The sequence below is a fragment of the Oryzias latipes genome, chromosome 14 (genome assembly GCF_002234675.1).
Source record: "Oryzias latipes chromosome 14, ASM223467v1".
Classification (NCBI taxonomy): Eukaryota; Metazoa; Chordata; class Actinopteri; order Beloniformes; family Adrianichthyidae; genus Oryzias; species Oryzias latipes.
In genome coordinates, this window is record NC_019872.2 from 12,589,072 (window position 1) to 12,609,062 (window position 19,991).

Here is a 19,991-nt window from a genome sequence, read left to right on the forward strand (position 1 = left end):
CTCAGTTTGCAGACCCCTGGGTTAGTAGAGGCTCACTGTGTCCATTGGGATTTCATTGCGCTTTATTGTGATAGAATGCTCTGAACAAGAAGAACTTTGTGATATTCGTTAAACAAATTCCACATTCAACTATAGGCGATAAATGTTAAGCTGTAGAAAGCCGTTTAATTCTCTTTTAAACTTGTTAATGAATGTGCATTTTAGAATGAGCTGTGTATACCTGATCAATGCTGGTTAATGAATGGAATGCCATTCCACAGCAGTGTGCGAGCAGACTGGTGATCACAATGAAAACAAATTGTCACGCTGTTGTGGGTGTTTTGGTTCTTCCGCACATTAATGGATCCCCGTCTTTTATTAATAAATTGATGCCTAAATAAATCAAAATGTCACTTTGTTTTTTGACCACAAAAAAATTGTGAAAGACCCAAATGTCAGGTTTTTGTACATAAAGCTGTTATCTCATCATAAAATTAAAGTGCGAGTAAGAAAAAAGGTCAGGAGATGCATTAAGGCATTTTTGTTTATGGTTTTAATTCCCAAATAAATATTATATACAACCTTATTGTATCCATTCAGGTGAAAGAACTGGAATGTATCGAATCATCACAAAGTTAGTTGAATCTTTTATGTATTAAGTCATGGACCATGTATAAAGATGCGCATCGAATCATATTAGAGGGAAAAGATACACACCCATAGTTCTTATAGATATCAAATGTACTGCCAAATATTACTGTTGCATTTAAAGGCACTTTTCTTCTGTTTCTTTCTCATTATAATATGTTTTCAAATATCTTACTGCAGTTTTCAGCACACTTTAAAGCTGATGTGACATACCAATTTGGAATGGGAAAAAAAGTTTTTTTATGTAGTTTTGAAAATTTAATTAAAATAAACAGAAACAGACCAATTTTTAGGTGTTTTGCAACTCTAAGTAAATACAAACCTGGGGGTTAAGGTTTTTTTTTCAGGGGGTACAATCTGGTGTTTTCTTGATCAGGTAACAAATCTGGGTAAATGCAGAAGGTTGTGTTCAAAGATCAGATAGAAAGAGAGCTTTAATGGAAGTTAAAGTACAAAGCATTTACAATATTTACCCCCTATTACAGGTACTTTGGAAAAAAAAATAGTATATATTCCTACAATTCAATGAGATTGATCTGTCAGAGGCAAGTTAGTAATCAAATAGATCTATACCATAACAAAAGTGTTTCAAAATGAGAAGATTTTATTATATAGATATTGGAAAATACTATTTGGATTAAGGCACGGTAGGTTTATTTGGCTTTAACGGAAAAAAGTGCATCACAGCGGACAACACACGTGATGCAGTAAAAAAGTGATCAGTCCATCATTACAGTCTAATGTGTGGAAACACTTTGAATTTAGCAAAGAAGTGACCATACAGTGTGTGCTAGAATGTTCTGGTTTGATTCTTTGGATGTAGAAAAACAACAAACTGAACTTTATGAAACTAAACTGTAAATGAATTTGCCTTTAAATCTTGATTACTTTGTTTGTTTGTACACATATTTTATTTGGCTAAAGATGTCCTGGATTAACTATAGGTCAGTGAATCAGATCAATTAAAATGAACCAATATAGATTATAAATCAGAAACTCCAAATTATGATACGAATCGTTAAAATGAACCGTTACACCCCTACAAAATTGGCAATATTAAAAACTTTTAATTCATTTTTGTTTGGTTTTGTTGAAGACCGCAGATGTGATTCTTTAAGACACTTCACACGTCTTTAATAATTCCTCCAGGAAATTAGCAACAGTCTCTTTTCCTTCAAGTTCTTCAAGCCCAACTCCATTAGAGTTCAACTCCTTCAGCCTTTTTAAAGTCTCCTGCAAACTTTTAATTCTCTGCTGCGGCGGGAAACTCTCCCCCTTAGAGTCTCTCTCTTGATCGGTTTCTTCTTCCGTCTGTTCCAGGCTGAAGAATTTGGTTAGATGCTTTTTCACGCCACTCCCCTCATCACCCGCTAAGGATTTCCCAAGTGAAGGCATGTCCTGCCACTGGCTGAGGCTGAGCAGGTGTAGGAGAGCTTGTGAAAGTTTGTGCCGCAAGCTGGCGCTGTAGCGGTACTCCAGAAAGTCGTTGGTGTCTTCACTGTGCTCCAGCGCTGTGACCAGCGAGTGCCACACACACATGAATTGCTTTGTGTCCCTGTAGCAGTCGCGGTGGGTGGGGACTGCCAGCGCCGCTGCAGATTCAATCCGGACTTTAAAGTTTTTGCAAGAAGTAACGGCATGGCAGAGGGCGGAGAAGGCGTCGTGAGTCCACGCCGCTGACTCTTCAAGAGGAGAAAAAGCAGGTTTGAGAAGTTTCGGACACTAAAACTGTCCCTCTTTTAAAAGTTGACAGAAGCAAGAACTCACTGAGTGGCAGAGCTGGGTTTCTGAACGCATTTCCTAATGCGTAACAAGCGTTCCATCTGACTTTCATCGTAGCTTCTGATTGGACAGTTTTCACCAGAGCAACAAGTGCCTCCTCCAGGGGGCGCTGGAATGCAGATCGAATCATCTGGCTTTCACGCAGAAAACGAAGCAAATTCCCCAGCGCCCGCACCGCACTAGACTTCACCTGGTCGAGTGGAAAAGAAATGTAAACATTTTTTGTCATCAATAATTACACATGTCTGATCATGGAGTCACTTCATTTAGGCTTGCAGGTGCGATCAAAACCAGTCAAAAAAAGAATCCGAACCGGAAGGGAAGGTGATTCACTTAACTTTGAGGTAAATATGAGGCTATTTAATTCTATTTCCAAAAAGTCTTAAGTCCTCAACTATAATTATGCTGTTTTTAGCAAAAATTTAAAAACCTGTCGTTTTCTAGGACATCGTTTCTGCAGAGCAGAAGGGGGGCATTAGAAATTTGCATCAGAGTTGCGGCCAGGACTGTTGGTGCAGAGCAACCCTCCCCCCATTTTCCATCATCCATCAATTTACATGCTCTGCCAAAAGCTTACAGCCCCATCCAACCCCAACCTAACATCACAAGTGCAACAAAAAGGGTCGGCAACATTATAGCTTTCCCTCCATTCAGTTTAGAGCCAGATCAGCTCAGAGGAGGAAAACAAAGACACACATTGATCCATTTGTCTGCAATGCATCTGAAAGAAGCAGAGCAGGACGCTTTTAACCTGCCGATTGTAGCACCTACGTCACAGCTACATGCTTTTTCCAACGGCATTTTTCCGTCTGCTCCTGATTCACAATAATTAAAATACTCAGAAATGCAGTTTTAATCTGAATTTCCTCTATAGATGTCCTCCATCCTGAGAAAAAGGCAGCAAGAACACATTAAAAACACATTTGTCATTAGAGTGTTTCCTTTTAGAAAATGGGTAGAGAAGCTAGAACAGTATTTTGAGCGAACAGGCTTACCCGATCTTTGTCGGCTGAAGCTCTGGTGGCTGCCTGCAACATTTTCAGCAGAAGCATATCTGAAAACTCCTCTTGGAAATCTGCACCAACACTTTGCCTGATTGAAGAAACGACAAACACCAAACAGCTGAAAAACGCTTATCCTTCATCATTTTCATCAGCAAACTGGTCAGTTGTCTCACATGTTTGCAACAAGCGTGTCTGTGAGGTTCCCGAGAGACCAGGCAGCCCTAGCACGGACGTTTATGGAGCGGTCGTCAAGGGCGGCGAGGACGATATTCGCCGTATCCGCTACAAACATTACATCCTGAGGGAACCATATGGATCAGTAATGTTTTAATCATTTAGTAGGGTGTAATCTCTGATAAAGTATTCATGTCTATGTAGTGTCCACACCTCTCTCAAACATGGAAACCGTATGTAAAGTCCCAAAGCTCTCACTGCTGCCATCTTTACCAGACTACTCTCCAGGTAAGTCAGGCCCAGCAGCATGGTGATGCACATCAGCTGGGTCTTGTCCTTTAAAACAGCACAGAAACAGATGTGTGAAGCACAGGACAGAGGGGGAAGGAGGAGAGAACTGGTCAGAGGGTCACTCACAGGCAGCTGTGCGAAGGCCTGAGGCAGGATGGATGCCAGAGTATCGCAGGCGCTGGCCTGTAGGGTGGAGTGTTGTTCATTCTGCAGCGCTGCGGTCAGAGGCCCGCTCAGCACACTGGACCAAAACTGAACCACCTGCAAGTTGCAACGAGCGGATTTAGAGAAAAGGTCTTGTGCCAAAGATTATTTTTGTGCATGCATGTATAAAATCCAAGATTCCATCAAAAGCTGATATTCAGCAGATCAAAAATCAACTTTAAGTGTCATGTTTGTAATATTTTGCTTCCACATTATGACACATTACCGGGCTGGAAATCACTAAATCAATTTCAAACCACTTTCCAATTCTGTTTAATAAAAAAAAAGAAAAAAATTGATGATTTACTTGAATGTAAAATCAATTTCTCTTTTACATTTTTATTTCAACACAGTTATTAAATGACTCTTTACCAAAAGCTAAAGCTTTAAACTACACAAAGGCAGAAGTATTAAGAATAAAATGATCAATTCTTGCATTAAAAACAAACTGTAAGCCGTTTTTGTTTTGCCATAAAAAATACAAGAAATTACGCTGCAGGATTTAATGGTAAATTTGAAGTAAAGGCAGATTCAATATCATTCAATTTTTTAAACCCAGCCCTAAATGTTTTTGTAGGTCTTACAGACATCTTTGGCACAATTTAAAGAAATACGCTTAATTTTGTCGAAACAAAACTGAATAAAGTAAAGATCCAATTTGACAATGAAGACTTCACACAAACAGGACAGAAAAAAAGAGGCATTTTCTGAATGTTGACTGGTTATCTAATAACATTATTACTAACATGACTATACAAGGGGCCTCTGTAAACAGTGTATAATATGACTAATGTTGCTAAAGGAGGAAACTATAGCTGCATAAAGTATATTCAGTTTATTTTCTCTAAAAATCTGTTTTTTATTTTGGGATATTTAACTCAAGGTGGTGGTGTTGTTGTGGTGTTTCTGTATTGTTTGTGAACTTTTTGGGTTCCTTAAATGTAAAAAAATTAAATCTTCCTGCAGATCCTTCAATATAAAACTGAAGTCAACAGAACAAAGGTTGTGCTTTTGTATAGTTTCTAAAACAAATGCTTTAGTGTGTTATGATTTTTTTGCACATTAAATACATACTTTTTTTTTTTACTTTGTTCTTTTAAACTTATTCAACCAATGTACTCAAAAAGTTCTTTTTGATGCAGCAAAGACACTTACTTGAGTTAGTGAGACTCTGGAGCTCTCAGGAAGATTGTTTTCTGCTCGATACTGCAGAATGATCCCCGTGCCGCACTCCTCTAGTAACTACAGAAAAAAATAAAAAATAAAATACACTATTGCAGGATTTCTGTATTTTATTTTATTTTTGCCTATAAACTCTCAAAGGGGGTTGTACCTTCGAGCCATGCAGCTGTAAGGGCGGGTCGGTCTCACCAAGGCAGTGAGTGCTGGCCTGTCCGATCTCACTTAAGCTTGCTTGAGTTAGACTGAAATAACCTCGCACGAGGTGAGACAGGACCTGGATGGAAACAAAGTTAACTTCACAAAAGCTTAGTCACCGAATTTCAGGTTTGCTTCTTTTCTCACCTGCAGAGCTGCTAAACGCACAGGAAGGGGCTCTAACGTATCCCCTCCCTCGCTGTCAAAGTGATCCTCTCTGGGTTGAGTAACAAGCGAGAGGCACAGCTTGAGGAGCCATGGAGGAGACCCCCCCTTTTCCACTGGCGTGCAAGGAGACTGAGGCGATTGTGTGCAGGAGCTCTGCTTAGAGGATGCAGCTGAAGTCTGAACCTCCCCATTTCTTTGCCTCCAGCTCAGGGCAGAGTCCTGCAAGCTGCTGCCGTCATCTGGCTGCTGGAGAAGAAGCTGCACCTCTGGAAGGGGAGCCTGAGTCGTCACCACGGCTCCATAAAGGGTCAGGGCAGAGACGCGCACTGTCACGTCTGAGCAGGGAAAATCAAGAGGAAAATGTAAGAAAAAACCCCAATAATAATAGAGACTGTTTTTTTGGCACAACAACATATGTGCAACACAACATACAGACCTCTGTGACGCACGTAAGGTCGAATCTGTTTCCATAGTGATGTGAGCAGACCATGTCTGAGACGGTGGTATGGAGCATTGGCCACCAAGAAGGAAAGGCACTATGAGACAAAAGAGACTTTTTAAGTCCTTGAGGAGAAGCACAGACTCATCACCAACTCTGGATCCCATCATCCCTCCCCCTCATGAATGTCTCTTTCTCCAACAAACCTTCAACTGCCGGCCTCTGACTTACCCGACACCAAATGTCTCCTTCGGGATCTCTTCTACTTGGCTTTCCATCAACACCATGATAAAAACAGCATGAACCTGCTCCAAATATATAAGCTTTGCTGCCTGGCTTTCTTTTTCCCTCTCTGGCTACAAACACGCCTTCCTCCTCCTCCTCTTCTCTGACTAACAGAGGTTCAATTTCCACCGCTATCCAACAGGTAAACACCAATGGTGATGGTCCTTATTAATCTGACCAGGGCTGATCTGTTATGAACGTTTGTGATTTGTAAGACTGATTTTGCCCTTCCTGACAACTCTCTGCATTTCCATGGACTTGAGCTGCATTGTGCCCCCTAGTGGCTGCACCAACACAAGAACTACATCAAATAATACGTCAAATGTTGCTGGTAAGTACAAGATTACAAAGCATCGTAAAAGTGGACTAAAATGCTGAGGATTACTCAGGAAGAGCAACTTAACACTTCATCAGATATGGATGTAAAACCTGACAGTTTTGGACTGAAGAACAAGAACGCAGAGATGTCAGCTGTACCTTTATGACCTGAGTGAGTGTTTGAGAGGACGTCTCAGCCAGGAGGGCCAGACTGAGGGCTCGGTGCAGCTCCCTCACAGAAGTAGCCAGTAAAAAAGAGAAAGGGGTGTAAGACGTTCGGGGTGGTGCGGTATCTTCGGCCACGGCTAGAAACTGGCGGGAGCCGTCCAGCATGGCTGTTAACACCTGCAGGGCGCACAGCCTCACCTGAAGGGGGGTCAGATCAGGACAGGATAAGAGTAACACCCTTTGAGGTGAAGGAAACATACTGACGGGAACTCTGACGGTACCTTTGGCGATGGATCCTTCAGGATGATTGTGAGGAGGGTGAGGGGTGGCGGCCCCCCGGTGGGTGAGTCCGGGATGAAGGAGGACCAGTATCCATACAGAGTCCTATTCTCTACAGCTTTCACAACTGCTAAGATACAATGCAGGGCTCCCTGCCGCACACGGACGTGGCTTAACCTGAAACAGCAGAGCACTGAAGTTTAAACGCATCCTAGTGAATCAAATACTTCAATGAGAAGAATTTAAAGAAATATTCTTTGTACCTTAATTTGCTCTGAACGTTTCCCTCAGTGTCAGAAAACTCTGAATCAGAACTGGTCAGCTTCCAGGACGGGTAAAATAATGGAGGGAAGGGTTTAGGCGCCGTCCCCCCGCTCCCCCGGCCCTCCTCACCTCTCTGGAGTGCAGGCACAGATTCTTTGTCTTCCTCGTCTTTTTCCTCTCCTCTGCTCTCCTCAGGTTGTGTCTTTTTATCTTTTCCTTTGGATTTCCTTTTTTTGTTCTTGAGCAAGACAAAAGAAAAAACAACTTTCAATGCAAGAACTACATGAAAAAACCCAGATGATATCAATAGATTTTAACAGATTTTACTCCTGAGGTTTTTCCTGGAGCTGTAGCATTTTTGGGTGGCGCTGATGGCGCTTGGGGTTCCGCAGGTTTTGGTGACGGGACGCCCTCATATTGAGGAAGAGGGGCTGGATAAAGCACAGCCGGCCATTCCATACTCAAACCTGGAGTTCCTTGGAACATGAGTCTCTGCAGGAATTGCATTAGGAATCAAAAAAACAATCAGTCTCGAAGGTAGAGATGTCAAATTGTCACGTTATATTTTCAACCGTGTTAATCTAAATTTTAATCTATAGCTACTATCCATTATGGAAGGGATAATGTCAATGATTATGCAAAAGCCTGATCACATCAGAATGTTACTTCTGCAAAGTCTATTAATTTCCGATAATGCACACCTAGAAGAGCATTAACCCGCCTATAGCCTTACCATGGTCACTTTAAATCAATTATTGGTACTTTCATCTCATTTATCATTTTAGGTGTGAATCGTTTTTCTCAAAAAGGCTACTTAATACATGGAGCGACACATTGTCATGGTAACGCTACCGGGTTCGCTCTGCGGCAGGAAAATGATCCTCATGATAAGTTAGACAAAGTAACATTTCTAAGAGAAGGTTGACCTCAAAGAAATAAAGCCCTTTTTTCTAAATTGTTCTAGATTGAAAAAGAAAATCCCATTTGGTGGTGTAAAAATAAAGGGTTGGAAGTCAGCTATGATAAAAAGCTGTGTTTTAATCTTTTGCTGTGTCATGAATATCAATGAAAATACTTTTAAAAAATAGGCTTTTTCTAACAGCAAATATTAGGTTCAATTCAAAATAGATTAAATAATTACAGGTCATAATTATAAATCGCACAAAAATGTGTTGGAAAAAAAAAGGACAACCTTAAGAGCAGCCAGCAAAGATCCAAGTTCATCCCCTCCTCCAAACTTCCACTTTCCACCTGACAGACAATACTGAACGCCCTTGAGGGCTGCTTGGATCACCTGCTCATGACATAAAAAGGATCATTCAGGTAATAATTTATGAGCCTAAATAAATGTATATCCTCCTGACTACCAGAAAAAAAAGGAAATTATTTTAAATGCATTAAAACTACAATTCTCAGAGCCCCACCCCTTCACATTTGCTATCATTGAAAGAGCCCAAATCTCCTCTGTAGATACCAAAAACAGTTAATTCAGTAGTATGCAGTGGTTGGAAGATACTCAGGTTCCGAAATGTCCTTTACAGACGATTTATTTGCTTTGATGGAAGTCAGGAGGCTATAATTTCATAAAAAATAGATCAAATTTCTGATACCACGCAGTAGAAATGCTCATCTGTGTCGGGAGGTTTTAGAGACAGGAGCGTCTTCAGGAAGACTTGAAAACAAGTGTTTCTGTACTGCTCGTCCAAAGGTGGCTGACCGGGATTCCTTTTGGAAACAGACATAAAACAAATACAATTATAAAACCTTAACACCTAGAAGGAAAGAGCATTTAGAAACAAAAATGAAATAAATGTCTATTTTTTGACATAAGAAGCTTAAAATACGTAGGGATCATTCCAATTTTGGAAAACATTTGATAAAATTGTATGTGGCATACTTAACCTGTAGATTGTTAAAAAAAAAAAAACCATAAGAACTAGTCTCAAATATTAGTTCTAATTATTCACTATTCCAACACATCTGACAGCTCAAAACATGTGAAAAAAAACAGAAATGCTTTTTTTTAGCTTAATGGTTTAATGAAAAATATAAAAACAAACTCTTGCTCATGTAGATCAAAGGCCAGGCTCATAAAACCTCACCTTAGACAGATGTTGGCCATGCAGTTGAGGGCAACATGGCGCAGCTCCATGCTCTGCTGCGACAGCGAGCTGTACTGCAGCAGGAGTCCTCCTTCACTCAGCAAGCAGCTGACCTGCTGCAAATGAGGGAGATCTCACTGTCAAAGTTCAACAAGACGCTCCTGCAAAAAGGAGGCTCATGTCTACCTGCTGACAGTGAGGCCCATTGCCGTACACCACTGTAGAGAGTGCCAGGACCACATCCGAGTGAGTCCACGCACTGCAGTCTTTGAGAGCAGTGACTGTGTAGTTCAGGAGCACATTGAGAGTTTGTTCGTCCATGATGACCTTAAGAAAAGAAATGTCAACAAGAAGTTAGTGGATGACTGAGGAACCCCAAAGTGAAGAAGGACATTGCCCGTTACCTTTAGTTGATTGAGAAGATGATGAACCAGTTGGCAGAATTTGACGACTAAATGTTCTTGACTCAGTGGAACGAGACAGCTGGTGTGCTTCAGCAGAGAACACACGTCCTGAAATGGAAGCCACCAAAAATTACCGCAAGTAAAGTTGAAACTGAGGATGAAAAGCGCAGAGAAAGTGTTACTTCTGGTCGTATGTTGACGCTGGCATCGAGGGTTTTGTTGTAGTTCTCGGACAGCAGCTGGTCGAAAAGCAGGTTCAGCTGCTCTCTCAGCTGGACGCTGTCTGCCCGTAAGGCTCGGAGCTTTGCGGAACACCGAGAAAAATGCTTCTCAGCCTCCGACAGACAGCTAAGCTGCGATTCGGGAACGAACGGCGCTGCCTCCGCGGACAGAGACATCGAGGGAAAAGCACGACGGGGGGAAGCCGGCTCGGACTCTCCTGTTGGCGCCGCCATATCTCGTAACCCGGATGTGGTTTCCTCACTCTGACTCATTACCGCCCCTAGCGCTGAAATCGTTTTATTTTTTTTATTTTTTAAATCAGAACTTCAAAATATCCCAAAGATTTCCATATGAGAAGAACAGAAGGAAATAAAGATGGATAGGCATGAAACAAAATAAAATACTAGAGAATGTCATACAGCATATTATCTTCAATGAAAGTGGACAGTATTCTTGCATTTTTGGTTTTCATAAACTTTAGTGATTTAAAAAATGAACCTCTTTATGAAATGCACTAAATATTGTTTTGATTTTCGAGAATCTGCTCATGTGAATGAAACCTTTCCCAGATATTAAAAAAATATTAAATTTCAAATCAAATAATTTATCACAAGAAACCACTCTAAATATAACTGTGTTTTTGTTATTGAATAAGAATAAGGAACTTTGAGCAAAAAAAAAAAACCTTCCCAAAAACTATTAACATACACACGTTCAAAAAACAAATGATCAATTGTTTCTATATGGGTCTCACAAAAGATTGTTTTCTTGAAAACCAAAATGTTAACATTTCCTTGTATGGATAAACAGGATTAATGATTTTAAAATGGTTTTTAAAATGGTTTATCGGACTGAGTGACCACTCCCCCCTCGCCTTCCAAATAGGAAGTGACAAAATGTCCTAAAAAGGTGAACTCCCAGACTTCTATTGTGAAATAAACAGCTACAATGCAGCTGTTCCATTTGTCAGAATAACTAGTCTTGCTCAACCTTTTTTTTTTTTTTTTTTTTTACACGGGCTCAAGTGCAAGTTATTCCAGTTATGAACTGGGTAATCAAATGCACCAGTAAAGGTGTGTGGTCTCACCTTGAACATTTGATCAACAGTTTCTCACGAGCCCGTGTTTAGTGGAAGAGGTGTGGCATTCTAACATGCCAACTCCTGATTGGAGAGTTATTGCTATAGAAACGTAGTATCAGACCAACTTGAACCAATCCTAACTGATGACATCTGGTTCCAAGATGAAAAATGGCGACTGAATTGACTTAATTTTGTTGAAACCGGAACAAAGTAATTTTCTATGGGTGACATCACACTCGCCCTGGGACTCTGTTTGCAGATGACAATCTATGGTGAGAACAGGAAGCAGGTGGGGGAATATCTAGAGAGGGGGAGGTTTGGTCTGGAAAGGAGAGGAATGAAGATCAGCAACAGTAAGTATCTGAGTAAATCAGAAAGACAAAAGGGGAACGGTGAGGCAGACCCATAGCCTATTGTTGCCATGGTGAGTCCTGAAGCAGGTAGGTTAACCCTTGTGCTATCCTAGGCACTTTAACATTGGGAGTTGGGTCATCTAGACCCACTAGACAGTGCTCTGAACCTTTTTTCTTCAATGATTTGTGATCTTCACTGGTGTCCATGAATTACATGAAATCTTTCCACCTTTATCATGGTAGGGAGAACACGCCAATGTAAGGGTGGGGTCATCCAAGATAGCACAAGGGTTAAAGTAAGTACTGTTGGAAGTCTGAATCAAAATGGACAATAAAATGCACATGAGCTCATAATGGCTGGAAGTAAGATCAAAATTCAAGTCTTTCCACACCTGAAACAAACCTTTAGGAGCACTTCAAAAACATTTGATTATTTACATTTTGTGCTATAATTGCTATTTTAGTGCCCTTTGAATGCACCACTTTTACAATCAGATGTAAAATTCCTGCTCTGCAGAATAACCCCAGAGGGAAATAAAGTCAGGAACGCCGTTTTAGCAATTTCATCAATTTTAATGTCTCCAAGTTGTGCTTCAGATTTGAGCTGTAGATTGAAAATATTCCAAAACAAGACAGCAGCTACATTCCATAATAAGCAGCAGTAACACATAACATATTTACCAATAATCATTGTACACAGGAATGTTAACGCATTCTCCCATCAATGTTTTCTGTAGCATAACCTTTATTAAGGGACCACACAACAGTTTTTGGCATCTAGTTTGGTTGCTACTGGGAAATTAAAGGCATTTTAACATAAACTCTGTTGCTCATCCTAATGCAATTAAAATAACTCATCACTAGATGTAAATGAACTAGATGGCTCGGTGCATCAGCACACGGCAAACATTCAGACATACGAGTCATAAATAAATCCAGTGGGAGTTTAGCCACCAGAGAGCTCCACATCTTCCAAATGATAGATCACCAGTCCAGACTATTTTACCCCCTAAGTGCAACACTACCATCATGAAATAACAGAGTTGGCAGGGAAACACTACATAGTATGTCTGCAGAAAGGCGGAGGCTGGCGTACAGTGTGCTGCTGGTTTACATCTCAGCCGGACTTAAACAGCAGAATAGCCACTTGACCCAAGTAGAAGTAGATGAAATGCTTCGTCTCGTGGGTCACATAGCTACCAAAGTTCCTCCCAACAATGCAGTGCCATGTCGGGTTGTATTTCTTGTCAAATTCCTGCAAAGAAAAGAGAAAAAAAAAGGCATTTAATAACAAGATTTCTATACAGGATATTTGATCTGAATGTTTATTTCTCCAGCGACCCAACTTACCTTCTTGACATATGCAGCAATATCTTTCTCGATATTGTACTTCTCCATGGCTTGCATGGCACAGTCCACTGCATCCTGCTGCATTTCATCAGACATGTCTGCATTTTTGATCACCGCCTTCTTGTCTGACATGATGAGCTTTTGACTGCAAATAGAAAAAGTAAAATGTATAGGAGCTTGAAATGGAAACTACGGCCACGACCAAGCCTCCCTGCTTAGAACCGACACACACATTACAGGTCAGCATGTTCTATTCTAATGTACAAATGTAACTCTTATCTAGGAGAACAGGTCACTGAACTGACGGTGTAGCGACGTGAGCACTAGAAAAAAAGTCTGAATTTTACTGCAGGCATTCATGTTCCTGTGTTCCCGTTTGTGCCAGCAGAACAAAGTATTGTTGCGGCGATGCAGCGTTAGGTTTCATGGAGCATTTTTAGCAAAATCGCCGCGAGGAACTCAAGCGCACGCGCGCAAAAGCCACAATCAATAACAACAAAAATAAACCGCTTCATAGCTCTTACCTAAATCTCTACGAGCCTGCAGTAATTTCAGATGAACGTTTCGGGACGCCGCACTGATTTTCTTTCATTTATGGAAGGACGCATGGTGTGTTGGCTCCTCCCTCCATCTTGGTCCTGCTCTGTGATTGGCTGCGCTGAAGCTTCCACGCAGGTGGTCATGTTTTTTCACTCGTGGACAGAAGCCTGCAATTTATTTCCACCCAGAATGCACTGGTTTCCAGTATGGCCGTAAAAATAGAAATTTATGCTCAACGATGTAAGATTTGGAGGATTTAATACTTTCTGCAGTCTATTAAAATCATATTTTTAAACCAATATAAGGGGGTCGGCTAACTTTTAATTGACTTTAATGTAAGAAATGGGATAGTAAACCTAAAACTAAATGAGTCATCATGAATAGTATAATTGTTTATATTATAAACAAACGAATGGTTATTTTAATTAAATAACCTTTTAAATTGTCATTGTCATAACCTTCTTTCACAAAAAAAATCGAATTTAAACATCATAGCTTACACGCTGCGGGACAATAAAAAGTAAATAAAATACACAAAAAAAACGGGTCTAACTAGTCCTTTGCTGTTCCTAAGAAAGAAGTGGTACACTTGAAATTTATTTTACTTAGTTTATTTGAGTAGATGTATAGCAAGTATGTTAGTATATATAGATGTAGTGCAAGAAGTATACTGAGGATTAGAGCCACGGAGAAAGAAAAAAGGAATATAGAAAATTCTTTTTTCAGGTTAAAGTCAGAATTCTGAGATTAAAGTCAGAATTTTCTATGCCCCTTTTTCCCCTCCATGGGCTTAATAGTCTTCTATAGAAAACAGACATTTCAATAGTAGAAAAAAAAACTGACCTTGCAGGCTCCCATACTCCTGAAGGTTCTGTAAGGACAGACCACCTCTAGTAGATGTATCTTACTCAGTTGGAACGCTTTTTTCTTTAGATCCTTCAGCTTTTAATTCTTTAATTAAATTCACTTTATTATTTCTGTTTTTATCCTTTTCTATTCAATTTTTGAATCCCTACATCTTTTGGACTTAATGTACAGCACTTTGGGTAATCAAAAGGTTAGTTTAAAATGTGCCATTTAAAAAAAACTATTGTAATAAGTGAAGACTTTGAGAAACTGTACATCTACATCCAACCTTCAGTTTACTAGAATGTAAACTGCAAAATTGTTTGCAATTTATGACCAAAAATGTCTCATTCGTTTTTCATGCCTCAACACATCTATACTCCCACTAAATTTTTTTTTACATTCCATTACATAGTTCCTGTCCCATAATTTTTAACTCAATGTCTACATAATTTATTATTTCATGTAAGGCTGTGTCTCATATGTGAAGTTAGAAAAAGTGAACAGACACCCGTAGTGTTACTCAATGTTTTATTAAAAGAGAATAAAGCTTTGAAATACTGGAGACAAGAGTCAAGGGGAAAAAAATGTTTCATCTATTTAAAATAAAAAAAACAACCTGACTGGGGGAAAAAAACAAAATAAACAACACACATTAAATGTCACATTCCTTAGACATTTTTCATGCCCCCCGCCCCCTCCCTCTACTGCTGTCAAAGGTTTCCCACTATTTACCGCTCTCCTTACGCGTGGAGATCCATCCTGTCACTTCCAGACCTCCTCCTGGATCTGATCCAAGCTTTGCTCCTTTTTATCAAATTACCAATCTTCCGAATATAATTCCTCCTCCTCAGTAATCGCACCTTTGTGGTTTCAAAGATATAGATGGAATCATTTGTCTTAAATAGGTTGCCAAATTTCATTTGATTGGGCTACAAAAAACGATTCCGGAATGCCAGGGTTATGTGGACAGGGCCAGGGTCGTGCTCCATGTATCCATCCTGAAGCCTAATCCTAATCTGATCCTGAATCCTGATCCAGCTCCGGAATGGGGAGACAATGAGCCCAGTCCAAACCTTCAGAATACCAGCAGCAAAGAGAAGGAGGTGAGTTAGAATCACACCTTCAAAATAAAATTCACTGTTATTAATAAATGCAGCTACCAGGGAGTTTACTTTAGGGGGATAAAACAAAGGGCATCAACTAAATTTAAGCCCAAAGATGCTTTGAAAACAGAAAGATGGAAAAAAAAAAGTAAAACAAAAAAACTAACAACCTTAGAGTCTTCCGAACACAACATGGTTTACTGTAACATTCAACAGCAATCTACTGGAAAGTGGGTGTTTGCTTTTTTTAAAAAAAAATAAAAAGTCACAATAGCCTTATAATGCAGATTTCACAGTTTACAAGGCACAGCCATCATACCATTGGTGCCATATTTGACTCCTCCTCCTCCTGTTTATCTTAACATGAACTGTTTCCTCTCTTCCCATCCTATCCTGTTCCTCTGAACTCTACAGAGAAACACACAAGAAGGTCAAAAGACAATTGTGTTTGCTAAGGAGAGGCAAAAAAAGCAAAAGAAAATATAATTTCAGATGGACAGCCAGGAGAAGTGTACTGCAGAATGAAAGAGAGATGGACAACAGAAATCATGTGTTTGTGAGAGGACTCTAGGGAAAATGGGTCACGCAAACAGACCATAAAGTTGCCAAATTAAAAGAAAATAAAGAAAACTGACAAAAAAGTGTGAGGAAAAAGAAAACAGACAACACGATGGAACACGGGTGTCATGAGATGAACCTCCAGGAGATCACAAAATTTGTTGGGTGAGCGCTTTCATCTCTGCCTCACGCTGCTGCATCCAAACGTTTAGGTACGAGAGCGAGAACGTGAGCGGGAGCGAGAACGGGAACGCGAGCGGGAGTTGGAGCGCCGAGGCGAGTAACGGGGAGAGGCTCGGTTGCGCCGTGGGGAGTAGCTGCGAGATCGGCTCTTGCTCCGGCTTCGACTGCGGCTACGAGAGCGAGAGCGACCGTAGCTGGGGCTGCGAGGGCCGTCCGTCTTCACACGAATGTAGGCCGTCTCTCCCTATACACAAACATGCAAACACAACAATGTTCACCTTGTATAGACGACAACAAGACTCACCAGAAAGCGTTTGTGCCTGTTAGGGTCAAAGGTCCTCACGCTTCTGCCCTTTCCTTCAGACTCAACACATCATACACACAAAAACATGTTTGTACAGCTATTACAATAAAGACATTGTGTTGACTTATTATTATTACACTGACTTCACAAGACATCCATGGACTTCAAGACCAGTGCAAATGCAAATCAACAGTAGCATTCCTTTCTAGATTCTTTGGAAATAAATAAAAACAAAGTAGAAAGGTAAAGGTTACGTTTACATCAAGCCCGAAATTAAGAAATGTCACAATTTAACACAGATGTGCCTCAAAATCTTTTCCAGTAGAGGATAAAACGAATTCTAATGGAATTTTAACTGGCATAACCTGGGTGTGTATACAGTGCAGCTTCCATCTTTTACGTCCAAGTGATGTATGTGCACAATAAAAAGTGTAAATGTCCTTATTTGCAAATGTTGGATATTTGTGAAAACTGGAGATTTACAGGTGCTTAGAGAATTTTCTACTTTTCAGTAAGAAAGTTCTACCAGAATTTACATTTTTTGCTTAGAAGATACAAAAAACTGCATAAAATGACTTCCACATGTCACCAAAAGTGACAAGATCTGTAAAGGTCCGATACTTCCAAGGTAAATCGGTCTGATTACTTTATGATTTATGCAACAACTGTAGAAATTTGTGACAGTATAGTTGCCTTCTCCAAAGATTACGATTACACTCATGAACTGATATGAACCCTCACATTTTTCTTACATTATGCGACCCCCAAAAAGGCTCAAGCAAACAAGAGGTTGGTAGGTGAACATCACAAGTGCCAAAATCACCATTGAGAGGTATTGTATTTGCATCACCTTGCTGTCCCATTTCAGTGGCATAAATATACATTTAGAATTCTGTGCAGTTTGTAAGAATCTGGTCATACAAATCTTTGTAGAATTTGTAAGGGAAAGGGGTTGTAGATTTTTGTCAAGAGCTTACACACCCGCATACAAATATAAACACACGAGCTAAATGTAGCTTAATTTCCACCCTCCCTTTCTTTCTTTTCCTTCGCTCAATTTCATAACACGACCCTAAAGCCATTTTGAAGTTAGTGTTAGACTTTCCTTTGTTACGTACCTCGTGGGAGCGGAACTTTGTGTTATCCAATTTACGCACAGCGTACGTCATATCTTCCTTGCGCACAAACTCCACCACTCCAGTGCCATCACGGAACACATCAGCATAACATACATCACCTGCCTCCCGCATGTGATCCTTCAGGTCCTGCCAGCTTCCACTGGGGGGAAGACCTGGTGGGAAAGAAGGGGATGAGATTTTTTGCAAAACAATTTCAGACGAGTTGGACAGAAAACAAACCCACCTGACACAATCACCCTGTTCTCGGAGCGCCGGGACGGGGGACCGTACCTCCCCCTTGGCGGTCCCATTCCTCCACCTCCCCCACCACCGCCGCCACCACCTCCTCTCCCACTTCTCGGAAACTCCACGCGTAGACGGTAACCATCGTAATCATAACCGTCTCTGCCGTACACAGCATCCTCAGCGTCCCTGTTTAACAAAATCATGATAAAACATCCATTGAACAATAATAAATATATATATATAAATATATATATTGTTGACAATTATTTCTTAAATTTCTTCTATGCTCAAATGTAAATGTAGATTTTAAAAGTCGAAATATTTAGTCAAATAGATGAAAAAAGTTAAGAAAAACAAATGGAATAAAGGCATTCTCATAAATGCATTTCTATACATCTCATTCAGACGATTCCCTTAAGAAATTGTTAAGAACACCATAACATTTCTTTCGGAGGGTAAACATACACTACTGTACAACACATTAAATCCTTTAAACATGAAGTTTGTCTAAAATTGTTAAAGAATTCTACTTAAGTTGTTTTGGGTGGTCTTTGTGTTCATTTCTGGGTCTTTTCCTTCTTCTTGAGCAAATAATGTACAAAGCTAACAACTCGTACATTTATCTTTTGGCTGGCCAGAACAAAAACAGTGATGGAAATTCATGTTAGCCACTCATAACACGTGCAGCAAAGATGCACATTGCTGCATTGCCCCCACGTATTTTGGCGTAAAGTTCGATTCATTTCTCGGTGTGTTCGCCACATCTGATCCATCCCCTGGTCAGCAGCAGGAACAGTCGCACTCATGGAGCTTTTGGTGGTTTTACTCTAACCACATCCATAATCCTAACATTCACCCTTCCTCTGAGTCCGTGCAGCCAAGAAGAAAATGCAGCACGTACTTCGAAAATTACGTGCGAGAGGTCAAACCTTATCTCTTTTGAAATATTGAATTGAATCGCATCTTTAAATGTTACAATTATACCTAATATCAGCATTTAATTTAAAAGAAAGCAATCTGTTTTTTTACGCGGCACTTTCAAAAATTATTCAGGAAGAAGATCAGGTGGTGATCATCGAGCAACCAGCATCACACGTGGACTTCCAATACAAATTCAGCAGAAATCAACTTTTAAGACCCACTCGCAGTGTTTTTAGATTAGGTATTGCAAAAAACTTTAACCTGCTCTTGCTATTTGCATTTGGTGAAGTTGAAACACTACTAGCAAGTATGAGTTTCCGTATCATGCAGGCCTCAACAAAAATTGTCAAGAAACTCACCCCTCTTTAAAATTATTTTACAAATAGCCACGCGGAAGCAACAATAATACAAGTTTACACAAAACCCAACCCATAAACCTTTAAAAAGGGGCCAAAGTTTTTGACTGAAACTGGTATTTTTTTGAAAAACTAGCTTTAGATGTAGCTAGCTAGCTAACTAAGGCGCTAAAACGTGGCGGGGCAGCCGCTCACCTCGGATCCTCGAACTGCACAAAGGCAAACGGCGGTCCTCCCCGTCGGTTTTTCAGATCAATGTCACGAATAGATCCATATTTGTAAAACAAATCTTCCACATCTTTGGAGCGAATGTCGGGGGGAAGGTTCCCCACGTATATGCGACAATCATTACTTCCCGCGGGTCCCCGAACGAGTCCTCCGGACATGATAACGCAAACAAAGCTAGCGCTATGCTAACCGAGATAAAGGTTTGACGCTACCGGAGATTCTTCAGTAGATATTTACGCTGAATTATTTTCTCTGATATTTACTGAACGCTGGGTCTACACGAATAATATATAATTCGCAACAAACGGGATCAACAGCCCTCAAGTAGATGCAGGAAATGCGAAGGAGGTTTTAAACGTTACGAGATTTGGCTAATCGAAACCTCTGCAAACATCCGCGCTTCTGTTTCTTCTTTGTCTATGGAACAAGAGAAGCGTCTTAAAGGGGAGCTTAGCGCCATCTATTGGACGGAGATGGTTGTTACAGTTGCACCTCGATGCCTCCACCCGGAAGTGCCTACCTCTCCTCCCCTTCCTGTGTGCCTGCTGCCCCCTGCTGGAAAAAGGACTAATGTGACTCTTTTAGCAATAAACTCTTGTCTCATGAACTGTGAGAACTGTGCTTTTTCGGATCTGTTTCTCTCATCATGTCAGGTTAATTTTAATGCGCAGTCTGCGAAAATTTGTAGCACCA

General features: G+C 40.4%; 3 protein-coding genes across 7 annotated transcripts; all 3 read right to left on the reverse strand.

Moving 5' to 3' along the window:
- Positions 1-1,044: 1,044 nt before the first annotated feature.
- heatr6 (HEAT repeat containing 6) lies at positions 1,045-10,372 on the reverse strand. 2 transcript variants are annotated; one of them, XM_011483556.3, is made up of 20 exons: positions 10,069-10,372; positions 9,887-9,994; positions 9,669-9,809; positions 9,483-9,595; positions 8,991-9,105; positions 8,573-8,674; positions 7,708-7,872; positions 7,380-7,618; positions 7,119-7,293; positions 6,829-7,035; positions 6,064-6,163; positions 5,607-5,962; positions 5,416-5,538; positions 5,238-5,324; positions 4,005-4,139; positions 3,801-3,923; positions 3,587-3,711; positions 3,405-3,501; positions 2,395-2,599; positions 1,045-2,309 (listed from the first exon to the last, which is right to left on the reverse strand). In XM_011483556.3, exons 1-20 carry the CDS (start codon positions 10,339-10,341, stop codon positions 1,741-1,743), a joined length of 3,558 nt encoding a protein of 1,185 aa, XP_011481858.1. In that variant the 5' UTR covers positions 10,342-10,372; the 3' UTR covers positions 1,045-1,740. The 2 variants fall into 2 exon arrangements, with proteins under 2 accessions (XP_011481858.1, XP_004076439.2); XM_004076391.4 differs by having other exon boundaries at positions 9,483-9,598; positions 10,069-10,371.
- A 1,722-nt stretch (positions 10,373-12,094) lies between these two features.
- Positions 12,095-13,543, reverse strand: LOC101174042 (dynein light chain 2, cytoplasmic). Its single transcript, XM_004076390.4, has 3 exons — positions 13,417-13,543; positions 12,893-13,037; positions 12,095-12,797 (listed from the first exon to the last, which is right to left on the reverse strand). The coding sequence occupies exons 2-3, from the start codon at positions 13,022-13,024 to the stop codon at positions 12,660-12,662; spliced, it is 270 nt and encodes an 89-aa protein (XP_004076438.1). The 5' UTR covers positions 13,025-13,037; positions 13,417-13,543; the 3' UTR covers positions 12,095-12,659.
- Positions 13,544-14,792: 1,249 nt separating this feature from the next.
- Positions 14,793-19,755, reverse strand: LOC101171767 (serine/arginine-rich splicing factor 1B). 4 transcript variants are annotated; one of them, XR_002874587.1, is made up of 5 exons: positions 19,266-19,755; positions 17,792-17,979; positions 17,548-17,720; positions 15,704-16,369; positions 14,793-15,354 (listed from the first exon to the last, which is right to left on the reverse strand). XR_002874587.1 is itself a non-coding variant. In XM_023962353.1 (4 exons), exons 1-4 carry the CDS (start codon positions 19,454-19,456, stop codon positions 16,151-16,153), a joined length of 771 nt encoding a protein of 256 aa, XP_023818121.1. In that variant the 5' UTR covers positions 19,457-19,755; the 3' UTR covers positions 14,793-16,150. The 4 variants fall into 4 exon arrangements, 1 of the variants encoding a protein (XP_023818121.1); XR_002874589.1 differs by having other exon boundaries at positions 15,704-15,792; positions 16,430-17,720; XR_002874588.1 differs by having other exon boundaries at positions 14,793-15,792; positions 16,430-17,720.
- Between the last annotated feature and the right edge of the window lie 236 nt (positions 19,756-19,991).